Below are 13,619 nucleotides of genomic sequence, written 5' to 3' on the forward strand. Positions count from 1 at the left end.
TCCTATCTCTTGCAAGTGTCCTTGTAGTGTCTTAACTACAGAACCACTGGAGTCACTACTAACACAAAAAGCCTTTTCACAAATCCAGACACTTGAGCGTAGTGTTACTATGAGCTTGATCTGGCCAGCCTGAGTGTAAATACCCCTCCTTCAAATGTAAATGTAATTAATTAGTGGTGTGGACATAAGCTAGCTCCACTCAGATGCTTCTGAGTTTCCATGTCTTTCTGCCAATTCTGTCTTTTCCCATTCTCTCGTGTGCCAGAGGGAGCTCAGCTCACTGACTCGTGCAAGTAAGAGCTCTCTTTGTCTTTTAAGAAGAAACTAGGCTTTCTTTTGGCTGTGTTTGATAGCTTAAAGGCAACGTTGGAAACAACTTATGTGCAGCACTTCCAAACTACTGGGAGATAAAGCTGTTATTGTTACGATGAAGTAGAATTTTTGGGAAAGATCTGAATGAAGAATGTTGAGTAATTCAAGTAAGCTGCTGAGGAGAGCGTGTAGAAGTAATGCTAGTGTTTGAAATCCATTCAAAATGCAAATAGAATGTGCAGTGGCAATAGTGATTAAATAGCTGAAGAAAATCAAGTTACATTAGGTTTCTTTGGGCAGTTATGGTAAATTGAAAGTGAATAGTGCTTCTCAGGGAATAGGGCTTTTCAGGGACAGCAAACCTGGTATGTTGCTGCAGCTGAATGCTAACTTCATATGCAGAAAAAACCTTTAGCTATTTGGGCTGATACATCTCTTAATAAATTGTGGTTCTTGGTGTGGACACACATTTGGGACTGTGAGGTTAAGACCTGGCAACACATCCTCCTGCATGCTAACCAAGTGTAACTCCTGGTTTTGAAGTCATTTAAAACGTGCAGGCACCCTCAATGAGAAAACCATTAGGAGACCTTTGGTATAACTTTCAGGAATATTGTGTAGAGGCAGAGATAAGGAGTTGTCTGTAAAATTTTGTGGGTTCCAGAAGTCAGCTGCCTTTGTAGCTGTATTTTTGAACTGTGGAAGTGGTAGCACAGAATTCATTATTCCCAGAATATACAGCAGAATCTTCTCAGTTGTCATAGCTTAATTCATCACTAAATGTAACTCAGTACCCAAGGAGTATCTTGCATTGATTATGCTAATTTTTTTGCTGTAGCCCTGTTTGTATTTATGCATGTACTCTTTGCATTGGGGCTGAAAAGATCTTGGCTCAATATAAAACTCCTTTGGTTTTGTGACAGGAAAATGGTTTTTGGGCAGCAAGCCTCTGGCTGCTCTTAACTACTTGTTATAGTGGAAGCATTCACAGAATCACAGAATCACAGAATGTTAGGGATTGGAAGGGACCTCGAAAGATCATCTAGTCCAATCCCCCTGCCAGAGCAGGAACACCTAGGTGAGGTTACACAGGAAGGCGTCCAGGCGGGTCTTGAATGTCTCCAGAGGAGACTCCACAACCCCCCTGGGCAGCCTGTTCCAGTGTTCTGTCACCCTCACTGAGAAGAAGTTTCTTCTCACATTTAAGTGGAACCTCTTGTGTTCCAGCTTGAACCCATTACCCCTTGTCTTACTGTTGGTTGTCACCGAGAAGAGCCTGGCTCCATCCTCGTGACACCCACCCTTTATATATTTATAAACATTGATGAGGTCACCCCTCAGTCTCCTCTTCTCCAAGCTAAAGAGACCCAGCTCCCTCAGCCTTTCCTCATAAGGGAGATGCTCCACTCCCTTCATCATCTTTGTGGCCCTGCGCTGGACTCTCTCCAGCAGTTCCCTGTCCTTCTGGAACTGAGGGGCCCAGAACTGGACACAATATTCCAGATGAGGTCTCACCAGGGCAGAGTAGAGGGGAAGGAGAACCTCTCTGGACCTACTAACCACCCCCCTTCTAATACACCCCAGGAATGCCATTGGCCTTCTTGGCCACAAGGGCACAGTGCTGGCTCATGGTCATCCTGCTGTCCACCAGGACCCCCAGGTCCCTTTCCCCTACACTGCTCTCTAATAGGTCATTCCCGAACCTGTACTGGAACCTGGGGTTGTTCCTGCCCAGATGCAAGACTCTGCACTTGCCCTTGTTATATTTCATTAAATTTTTCCCCGCCCAACTCTCCAGCCTGTCCAGATCTTGCTGGATGGCAGCACAGCCCTCTGCTGTGTCAGCCACTCCTCCCAGCTTGGTGTCATCAGCAAACTTGCTGATAGTACACTCAATTCCCTCATCCAAGTCATTGATGAATATATTGAACAGTATTGGTCCCAGAACTGACCCTTGAGGCACTCCACTAGATACAGGCCTCCAACCAGACTCTGCCCCATTGATCACGACTCTCTGGCTTCTCTCCTTCAGCCATTTTGCAGTCCACCTCACTACCCGATCGCCCAGTCCACACCTCCTCAGTTTTGCCGTGAGGATGCTGTGGAGACGGTGTCAAATGCTTTGCTGAAGTCAAGGTAGACCACATCCACTGCTCTGCCATCGTCAATCCACCTTGTTACGTCTTCATAAAAGGCTATGAGGTTGGTCAAACACGACTTCCCCCTGGTGAAGCCATGTTGACTGTCTCTGATGACCCTCTTATCCTTGATATGTCTTAAGATGGCACCAAGGATAAGGTGTTCCATCACTTTCCCAGGGATGGAGGTGAGGCTGACCGGTCTGTAGTTGCCCGGGTCCTCCTTCTTGCCCTTTTTGAAGACCGGAGTGACATTTGCTTTCCTCCAGTCCTCAGGCACCTCTCCCGTTTCCCAAGACTTGGCAAAGATGATGGAGAGCGGTCCAGCAATGACTTCAGCCAGCTCCCTCAGCACCCGCGGGTGCATCCCATCTGGACCCATGGATTTATGGATGTCCAGATTGCTTAACTGGTCCCTAACCCAGTCCTCATCAACTGAGGCAGACTCCTCCATTTCCCTGCCTTCCTCTGGGGCCTCAGGGGTACGGTGCTCCTCAGGACAGCCTCCGGCAGAGTAGACAGAGACAAAGAAGGCATTCAGTAATTCTGCCTTCTCTGTATCTTCTGTCACCAGGGCACCCACCCCGTTCATCAGTGGGCCTACATTGCCTCTGGTGTTAGTTTTATCTGCCAGGTATTTGAAGAACCTCTTCCTGTTGTCCTTGACCCCTCTTGCCAGGTTTAACTCTAAGGAGGCCTTAGCTTTCCTAGTTGCCTCCCTACATCCTCTGACAACAGCCTTATATTCTTCCCATTGTGTTAATATAGTTTTAACCATACAACAAGTCATAACGGTGGCTGGTAACAAATAATAAAAAGGGTCTGCAGTGCAGCTTGAACTGCCCTATTTGAAATATGAATTTTTTTACCCGTCCCTGATAATGCTGCTTTGAATTCTGTAGCAATGGGCATTGCAGTCATGAACACAGAAAATTTGGTGGCTGTAAACAACAGAGCATCTCCCTTGCAGGGAGGTGTCTCTTGGCTGGCTGCATTTTCTTCCTCCTTTCTCCTTCCACCCTCGATTTCTTCCCTCTCCCCTCGCTGCAGTGCTTTTAAAGGTATCATCTGCATCCCTTGAAGTTGCAGAGGGGCTCACTCCCGTGCTGTTGGTGTGCACAGTGTGCATGAGGAGTTTGGGCTTTAGCTCGTGTGCTGGTGGAAAGGGCTGCTCTGCTTTAAGGCATCGGTGGCCCTGGAAGAGTTTCCTCCCTCAAGACTGACTGTGTGTAACCCAGGACAGCAAGAGGCCGTTTACTGCCATTCACTCTTCATCACTGCGATTCCCCGCAGTTTGTGGTCACTCAAACTTGCCTTCAGTGGCAGCTCAGATCTGAGGTGAAGTGCCTGGGAAGGCAAGTTCTTGCTTTTGTCACGTCTCTCTGCCACAGAGGAGTGGGCAAGAGTTGCAGCAGGAGTTGTCCACCACGGGTTGTGTCTCCGAGACAAGTGTTGTGTTAGACCTGGGCAGCGGTGCAGCCGCGCTGCAGATCAGCCCCAGGCAGTGCTGCCACTGGGGTCTGTCGTGTGCCACACATGTGTCTTCATGCCGGCGCAGCACCAAGGCCTGCGGAGTCACCACTCCTGCCTCGCTGTTCTCTAAAACATTACTTTCTGAATGACTTAGCAGTGCATTGACGGGGAACCTGTGTCCTATTCCTGGAGAACTGGAGTAAAATAAGTAGTCAATCTATGTTAATATGAAGATAAAACAATTCTAGGTTCACGCGGCTCAAATTGCTGCAGAGGATGTTCCTTCCAGCTGGTGGCAAGTCATGTGCACGATTCCTGGGCCCCCATAGCCTTTCAGCAGGGACCTGGCAACATCTTCCTGCGTTGGCTTTTGGCTACATGATACTGTCAACTCAGTCATCTTGAGTCATTTGTCTAAAAACAACTCCCTGCTGCTTAGGGAGGAAAGCACCTAGTGGGTGCCTGCCAGTCAGGAAATAAGAAATAGCTCAGTGTGGAAAGGTCACAGAATTATGGCTTTTAGAGAACAGTGGAGAGGTGCTAAGGTCTTCGTGCCCTGGCACTGTCTTGTAACAGAAGTCAAATGAGTATTTGCTCAAGGAAATTCACTCATTGTCCCACTTGTGTCAGTAAGTGATGTTTCTACCATCTTGTGAGTGATTAAGGTCTGCATTTGCAAATGGGAATTATGTTACCATCATTCTAAGTTATACTTTCAATTAAATGTCATTCTCTGAAAAAATGAAAACCTTGGGATAATGTCAGCAGTGCTTGCCTTTGCAGACAGGGTAATGCCCATGGGGAGTTCCTGTTGAATTTCAGTACTGGTAACTTCTGAATACGTGTGTGTGTATGCATGTATATATGTATTTTAACCCTTTTCCTTAAAACCAGAGAAAAGTTAAGGCTGTACCTCTGCTGAAGGGATGCAACTGCACATTTTTTGCTCTTTTCTTCCCACCCATGAGGAATGTCAGCCAAAATGTGAATGTTACTCTTGAAATTAATGGAAAGGCTGTAATACCCAAAGTATGAGTCCTGCATGGAGCCATCGTGGAAGAGGGCAGGGAGAAATAAACATAGCACATCAGTAACAAGATCAGTTATTTTCCTTTTCTATACTTCTATATTATTTGCAGTTTAATTTTTTGCTTTGCAAGATGCATATCTGGCTTTGATTGGAATATGCCTTTTAGGGGAGTAGGGAGATGTGGTGTGTGGGGTTTGTAGAGTGGTAGGGTTTGTTTTCTTCCAAGGTTGAAGGTGAATGCATCTTCTTTTAGCATGCCCCTTCAATGTCTTGGCAGATCATTCCACCTCTTTGTCTCAGAATAGAGAGATTTGGGTTTTTTTCATATTATGTAGTGATTCGGAACATGCTTGAACGCTTCATAGCAATCCTGAAAATAAACCTGAAAGTGAAAGCAGACCAGCTCCCTAAACATATTGTTCTTCCAAGATGTTCTGGGAGGTTTCCTTGAGGCAGCTTTAAAAATTCTCCAAGGCTTTCTGAAACTTTCTCCTCTGTCAGTTCGTACTTCAAGAAGAATGCTTCCAACAAATGACATTTTCCCCCACTCTCATTTGTTATACAACTAATGATGTCCCTATATCTGCAGGATTATTTCCTGTGATAATCTATAGGCTTCCGCCTCTTTGATTCCTGTGACATAGGTGAGATGCAAGATAACAGACAACAATGTAAGGAAGAGTGTCTAGAAGGAGGTGTAAGGAACAACTGGGGTCATGAAGAAAAAAGTGTCTTTCCTGCCAGGGGTGATGCTAGGTGTCTAAATCAGAACTAAGACAACTTCTTCCTCTGATAGAGCCAAACTTGAAATTTCTGCTTGTCCTCTAAGCTAAGTTAAAAAGTACGTTTGAATCCAACTTGATAAAAGGCTATATCATGTATTTTGGAGGTAGTATTGTGTAGAAAGTAAAACCACACACTTAGTTTTGTGTACTTCATATTGCAGTGACCCCAAAGCGCTGGGAGGTTTAATGTGTGAGCTGCTTGGTGGTGCAGGACGCAGAGTGTGTTGGGCCTGTGCAGCCCTGGACAAGCGGCAGCAGCGTGAAGTTCAGTGTAGGCCTGTAGACCTCTCTTCACTGACAGGCTGTGTTGTGTTCCTTCCTCAGTCGGGCCGATTTTGGAACCCCTGAGTCAGCCAAAGTAAAGCCCTGTGCTGCAGTCAGACAGACAGGGCTTGTTCACTTCGTTTGCCTTGCTCGGCGCTGTAACGCTGAGATGTTGAATCCTTTGAAATTATGAGGCCATTGTGGCAACTCAGTGTGTGCGTGGGCATGTGAACGCCTGCTTCTGAGCTCTTTGCAGTGAACTGCAGCTTGCACTGTCTAGTCATATTTTTTTGTCCTTCCCCAGCAATATCTTGCTGGAACTTCGTAAGTCTGATTGAGAAACCAGAAACTTAATTTTAAGAAGCCAATCCTAAGAATATTTTTTTCTCTTATTTTGCCTCTTTGTAGCTGAGAAGTAGACTGTGGGGATATATTTTAAAATCCTCAAAAGAACAATGCTTGCATTTCTGAAATATGGGCAGGCTTGCGTTGACTGCAGTACTGAAGGCACTAACTTGTGCTAGTGCATTGTATCCAGTGTATAGTTTTGTTGCATCCTGAGGTTAACATATAAATCATATGCAGTGCTTATTTTGTTCAAAAAAATATCAGGAGGCAAAAGGGCAGCGCTAATTTTTCCCTCATCCCCTCCCCAAACAATAAAACGTGTTTTAGAAATGTTTAAAGTGAAAATGCTATTAATTTAGTGGAAGCTGACAGCAATATCTAACAGGAGAAAAGCAATAGAGAGTTAAGCTTGGAACTTAAACTACAGGCCAGGGAGAGTGGGACACAATGGTAATGTCTTGTTCTGTGTTGTTTGTTGTTGTTTGGTTGGGTTTTTTTTGCCTGAACCAGAGTTCAAAAGCTAGAATTGATTTCTTGATGGTATGAAGCTGCTTGTTACATTGCCAGCCTGGCAAATACTTAAAGGTCTGGTTTATGTAAAGATTAAATGTTAACTTATTTAAAGGAAGGCTTCTCTTTGTAGTATAAAGATCCTGTAAAACTGTTGATTTGTTATTTGCTGAGTGAATTTGGACAAGTAGTAGGATTGTGATTTAGTCTATCTGACAATGGAAATAGCAACAATGAAAAGGACAGAAACAGAACACTTAACTTGGATGAACTTCGGAGGCAGAAGAGAACTGGCCATATTTTATTTTTAATTCATCTCAGGATGATAAGACAGGATGAAAATCACAAGTGTGTAGGTGCTGACTTTTAGCTGCAGGAGTTTGCCAAACTAAAATTGTTCTTCATAGTGTGATAACTGCATTCTGACCTAAGGGACCTAGGTATGAAAGAGAATATTATCTTTTGGTGCTGTGAAGCTTTAATTAATTTTTATGAAGTTTATTTAGGGATCTTTTTGATGAAGTTTCACAGGTACTATAATCTTCAGCTTGTTTTTTTTCTGCATGTAAAGACTGTTCATTATTTTGAGTATTCAAATATCAAATTTGGCTCACAATTTTGTTTTGCACCAAGAGCAGAAATGATGCTACAGATCATGGAACTCTTTAACCAGAAGTGCTTACAAAAATTTTCCTGTAGTTTTATAGATTATGACGTTCTCCCAACCCGTTAGAGGATAATTAAGAACTTTTTTTGTGTTTCTTGTCTAGGGAAATACACGTTTGTCCAGCCGTGTGCAAAGATCTTTACTTAAGACACATGAGGAGCCAAAGACAATACTTAAGTTGAAGTACTTTAAGTATTATTTTTTTAATTGAGCAAACAACCCTACTCAGTGGGCTTGTTTTAATTTTCACATTTTTAATGATTTTATTTTCTTCTTGTGTTGAAAAGTTTTAACTAGAGAAATAACGCATTAATAAAACTTCATGCTAAAACACTGATAGGATTTGCTTTAAAAACAATGCGACTCCTGTAGCATGCGTTGCAACAGTACTGGGACTGTATCATGACACAGCTGGACCTGTTCTTACACTCACATGCAGACTTTGCAGGTAATTGTGTGCTTCAGGTCTGCTTTCCTGTGTGGATTGTGTCCCTGTTTCAGACAGGAACATGGGAGGAGGATGTGCAAGTATGCATAACTAATGTGAAATGAAGGGATTCTTCAGGGTTGACCTCCTTTAGTTTGAAGCCAACCTTATTTATTCTAAATGGTAATTTCTTTCTTCTTTATGTGGAAGGAACTGGAACCTTTTCCATTAACTTTTAGAGGCTTCCATGGATGGAAAAAGGGTGCCAAGTGGATATTTTAAGGAAAAGGGAGGGGGAGAAAGGGGAAAAAAAAAATCCACACAAAAATATGTCATCTATACATTGAGATACCACCACATTGTGTCTCTTGTTGACTATAAAAAGAGGCATGGTTGCATAATATAGTTGCAAACCCTTCTACTGTAGATATCTGCAGTCAACTGAGCCACATGCCACCTCCATGACCAAAGTAACCCCTCAGAAGCGAGTCTGCAATGCGCTCTGAAGCCTTGCAGATTTAAGATTCTGGTGTGAATCAGGAAAAAATTCCTTCGCGCTGGCAGAGAGACAGACTGTAGAACTGTCAGAGCTGAATGAGAGGAGGCAATGTGCAGTGAGGTGAACTCCAGTAGGAGAGTGTGCTCTCTTAACCTTTTGCTCATGCCGATGACCAGAAGGTTAAATTTGCTGTATAAGATGAAGAGTTGGGAAAATATCCTTTCCTTGTAGAATTTCAGGAGTTCAGCTTCTAAGGAAGAGGAGTGACATAACAGAGCAACCCAAGAAGTACAGCAGCTCCCTGTTCAGCATCTTACCTGAACTGACGAGTGACATGCGAAGGTTTTGGAGAAGCCTGGGGGCAGGAGGATGTACTAGTCAGGCAGTATATGAGGTAGATTTGAACAACAGAATTTGCTGTTGGGCTAAAAGGAGATGAGGACATAGGAGAGAAGGAAGTGGAGAGGTTTTAACTATGCCTGAAGAATTCAGGTCAGGGAAAAGAAGTCAAAAATAGCATGTGACAGGAAGAGAGAAGTGGTGGGGGAAAAAACTGAGAGTGAAGTAGGTTACATGTAACAGAGTTTCACAGGGTCTTCTGTAAGAACTTTGTTTCGTTTTCTGCTTTCCAGTGCTACAGCTGTTGGCCTAGTTGTTTACATGCCTCAGAAAACTTTGCTAGGTGCATATCTGAAAGGAAACATCCATAAACTATGATCTAATTAATGTCTGTGAAAAGGAGTGTGCTCGCTTGGAACTGGATCTCTTCAGCTCCTCCACTGACTCACCAAGCCTCAAGGGCTGGCAGGAGGAATACAAACTACTGTTGTACCCCAGAGGGTGTTAGAGAGGCTCTACTAACACCTAAAGTACATTTTGGAACAAGTCAGCTGTCTCATATATCTGACTTATAGCCAAACATTTGATTCATTATGGATTTACTTACCATATATCTTTTTTTTTTCTCTTCCAGTTACTATTTCTTCAACTGCAGAAAAAGGTAATTTTTAATATATATATTTTTTTAAGATGTGAATAGTTTTGTTGCACACAAGTCTTAAGGGACGTGGAATTTAAATGTACTCCTTTATGTGTAAGCTCTGTGTAATGAGTAGATTAGCGCTAAGAAACAAGGTAAATATTGTGAGGTTGAGTTTGTTTAGCTTCTAGTACCACAAGCTTGGGATAATGGCAAGACTTGTAAGGAATGCAACTATGATTTAGGTTTGCAAATATTTTTAAATGGGTACCTTCTAAGAACAGAAAAAGGAGAAGAGAGAAGTAACTGCAGCAGATTCACAAGTCCAATTTCTTTTTATTGTTGAACGCACCCTGTGACCTGAAAGACTTTTGGAAGAGGAAGAATTGTTGGTTTACTGCTTGCCATTTTCCAAAAAACTTACCAAATTCTTCAGAACTCAGTTCTTCAGGACTGGTTGGAACTGTGCAAAATACAATCGTTTCAAAGGTTCACATTATAATTTTAAATTTCCAGGTCAAGTTATCAAGGCCTTGTTTTGACAAACTTTACTTGTCGTCTTATTGGCTTTGGCAGGTATATACCATAGTGAGTAGTACTTACAGAGGCACAAACTGACAAAAATCCAGCATTCTTGTTCTGCTGCTTCTTTTAATTGTGAACAAAAACCAGCCTAAAGGATGATTCAGTTTCAGGAGTTCAAAATACAGAGGGTTTTTTGTAAGACTTTTGTATTTTTACAGGAAAAAAAAATGTTTGCTGTGGTATTTGTTTGGGAGTTATTTCAGCTTATGCGAGGACATGAGCAGTAGATTAAGCATAGATTTGTAGTTTGACTATGCACAGAGGGCTGTCTTCAGAGTGAGGTCACAGGTAAGAGGCTCTCCTCTCTTAAATATTTTTTGCAAAAGAGCATAGAATTTGGAGCTAATAGCAGCTTTCCTCCTGGTGGGGAACACCCAGGAGAACACTATGGAAGGAAGGAACCTCGATGGGATCTGTTGTCTTTCGTTGTCTTATGAAGAGGTAAAATTGTGGGAAAATCTCCAAAATAAGCTGTAAGCCTTTCAGGATTGGAGCTGTGTCTTAACCTTGTGTTTTTACATCACAATGCACAGCTGGGCTTCACCTAGACTCCACGAAATTCTGCAGATTGCAGCTGTGCTTCACTGTTGACCTGTATATGAGTGACTTATACTTTCTAGTTTCTTCCAGAAAGGCAAAATCCATGTCTTAGTTAAGGAAGCCAGCAGAGCGATGATCCCTGTCACGTTTCTGGCTTTAATGCCAACACGGTGCCTGTCTGACTGAATCAGGTGCTCTTAAATCTACCAGAGGAGAAAATGCTTGATTAAATAATGAGACTGTCAGTATCGTTGGAACCTGACTGTTAGGCTTTTAATAGCTGTCACCTGCATGCTTTTTGCACCTTCAGTTCCAAAGCATGTCACAGGCATTCTGCATACATGAGTTTCTTTACTGTGGGGGTTGATCTTAAAATGAGATGTGAAGTCTTTTTTTTTATTTGAAATGAAAGCTGTCATAAGTTTTATGAAGTTCTTATAAGCTAATTCACGATATCCAGGAAATAACATCAGAAGAGTCACAAGGCCAAAGTACCAGTAACATTGGTATGTAAATCAATAATGTGCATCTTACGAAATATATTTTGCTCCATATTTCAGTGTTGAAATCCTTTTGATCCAGTATTTAATTACAACTTGATTAAATTAGTGGTGATTTCTTCACCCCATTAAGGCTAATTATTTCTTTGTAATTTCTTATTCTTGTCTAGATTTATATCCATTAGGAGAGGGGAATAAAGTCAACTCTGAATCTTTCCTAACAATATAATATACTTCTGTTATAGATTATTACCTCTCTGTAATCTGACTCCGTTTTAGAAGTGTTAAGAATGATTCAGAAAAGGATGTTAAGGGCAAATCTTAGGAGGGTTTAGCATATTTAAAGAGGATGCTAAAAGCATGTCTGAAGACTTTGTCATCCTGAGGGTATAAATTATGGTCTAATATGCATCAGTGCCTTTAAAGAGAAGTGACTTCACTTGGTCACAGCGTGGCATCAAGAATCCTGGATTCCCTTAACTTAGCCAGGACTTCCTCATGACTTTGAGCCTGGCTAAACTGGCAGATATTGGGGTTTGAGATTTTTGAGGTATTTTCCATCTAGCTTGTGATTACAAGAAAATGACCTGAATGGGAATGAAGCTGGTATATATTTGTACTGGAAACTGACGCAAGATGCTTCAAGGAGCAGTCTGCAGAGAAGGTACTGCTGCCTAAAACAGTGGGTAGATGGACTGCCGAAGTAAAGCCATCAAAAATGTTCTATTCCCTCCCTCTCATTTCTTGGGGAGCGCTGACAAGACAGATACCTGTAATTGCCATAGGAATGGCAGCACAGGAGTGGGGCAAAAAAAAAGCAAGGATTTATTCTGTGCAGGGCGGGTTATGGACTGCCGGCTGCAGGCTCTTCCTTCTCTAGACTGAGAGGTGCCCATCACTGGAACAGCTGGGAAAGTCTTGCTTCTCCTTGAGTTGCCCCAGCTGGGCTGTGGAGGACAGGCCCTTGGCTTTTAACGAGGTGACAGATTGCAAGATCACAATTATTGCAGAAGTGCAAGAGCACTTTGACAGCTGCCTCTTTCTAGTAGATACTGGTAGCACTGGCACAGACCTGTACCCTTGCTGCAGCCAGCCTTGGTGCCTGTTCTTCTGTGTGGTGTTGGGGCACTTACAGCCTGTGACAAGACTTTGAGGTTCTGCTCTTTGAAGTATTGTGTGTGCACTAAAAATAACCCTTCAAAAGAATTGAGTTCTGGGGGTGATTTTTATGGACAGAATAGAACTGTTTACTGTGTTAGTTTTGCTGTGCCTTGCCCTTCCCTGAATATCACTTTCTCTTTCCTTCTATTCAACTCCTCTCACCCTCTTCTCTCCCAAAGCTCTGATCTGTGCAGCTGATTCCACTCCAATTTTGTGTCCATTATTCCAAACCATTTTCTCATGCTTTAATTGCTTAACCGCGTTATGTTTGGATGTGTATACTATGTTTTTAATAAAACATAATTTCTAATTATACAGTGCCTAGTAGATTGATACACAAGTTCTCTCCTGTCAGGATGACAATTTTAGGATGACTTTAAAAAAACATTTTGCTTCTTTGCATTTTCAGTCAGCTCCAGAGCTGAAAATTTACCCAATTTGTCTGTAAGGTTAGAGAAGTCAGATGCAAAGGTAAAAAGCATAGTTCTCTGAAGAAAGCTCAAATACAGTTTGTTTGGGTTTTTACTGTAACAAGCAGTGAAAATCCTGAAAGATGATCATTTAGGATCATGTCTTCTGTGACTGTGCACATGCATTTTCAGAGCTGTTAGAAGCTCCCATACCATCCATGCAGCATGTTGTACAGCTTCCTAAAGGACTCTCTTTATGTGCACGGGAAAATAGGTCAAGTTTCCTTTTTCCTGCGACTGAAGATAATATAAGTGAAGATAATGTAAATATTTAGTGTGACTTCTTTTCTAAGGCTTGCTGTTCTGGCACAACTGATCTGTTTCCTCTTGACAAGTGGTAAAATAAACTGTTAGAGGAAAGAAGATGAGAAGGAGCTTCCTGGGTCATAAGGTCTGGGTCTCCGGTTTTTAAGACAACCAGGTCACACAGATCCATTCACAAATTGATTGAGCTTCCTGCTAAAGCCACCTACATTTTGTTGCCACTGTGTCTATAATAGCACAGCTCTTCCAGATTATATTCCTGTGATGATTTGAAAGAAGACGACCAGATAATTTTTAACTTGCAGACAGCTCTCATCTGGCAGTGCAGTCCTCTCCAAACCCCTGGTTTGGAGGTTTTATTGTCACTGATGACCAGTGCCTTCTGCAATGGCACAATACTGTGCTGTCTCTATTAGAAGTAGAAATTAAATTGAATTCTGTAGGTCAGTTATCAAATATGATACTATAATCTAGAATGGAATTGTAGCATCTTCGTTATACAAAAAGTCACTTACATGTCACATATGAATCTGTGTTCAGTTCTGTTGGGGTTTTTGTTGGCCAGGTGATTGGTTTTTTTTCCTTCAAAGCCTGTTTTGGAGTTGTACAAAAAAACCCTACATTATTTTTTTGAGGAATAGCAACCATCACATTTGGCAATTTGATG

General features: G+C 42.3%; 1 protein-coding gene across 2 annotated transcripts in view; it reads left to right on the top strand.

Annotated features, from left to right (window-relative positions):
* Positions 1 to 13,619, top strand: part of ZDHHC20 (zinc finger DHHC-type palmitoyltransferase 20) — a 45,994-nt gene that overhangs the window by 10,783 nt on the left and 21,592 nt on the right. Inside the window, exon 2 of one of the 2 annotated variants that reach the window (XM_065640674.1) lies at positions 9,427 to 9,453. The exons of the other annotated variant lie outside the window; for it this stretch is intronic. Within the exon in view, the coding sequence (XP_065496746.1) occupies positions 9,427 to 9,453 (27 nt within the window). The remainder of the gene's footprint in view (positions 1 to 9,426; positions 9,454 to 13,619) is intronic. 2 annotated transcript variants of the gene reach the window in all.

This window comes from Caloenas nicobarica, chromosome 1 (assembly GCF_036013445.1).
Source record: "Caloenas nicobarica isolate bCalNic1 chromosome 1, bCalNic1.hap1, whole genome shotgun sequence".
NCBI classification, from domain to species: Eukaryota; Metazoa; Chordata; class Aves; order Columbiformes; family Columbidae; genus Caloenas; species Caloenas nicobarica.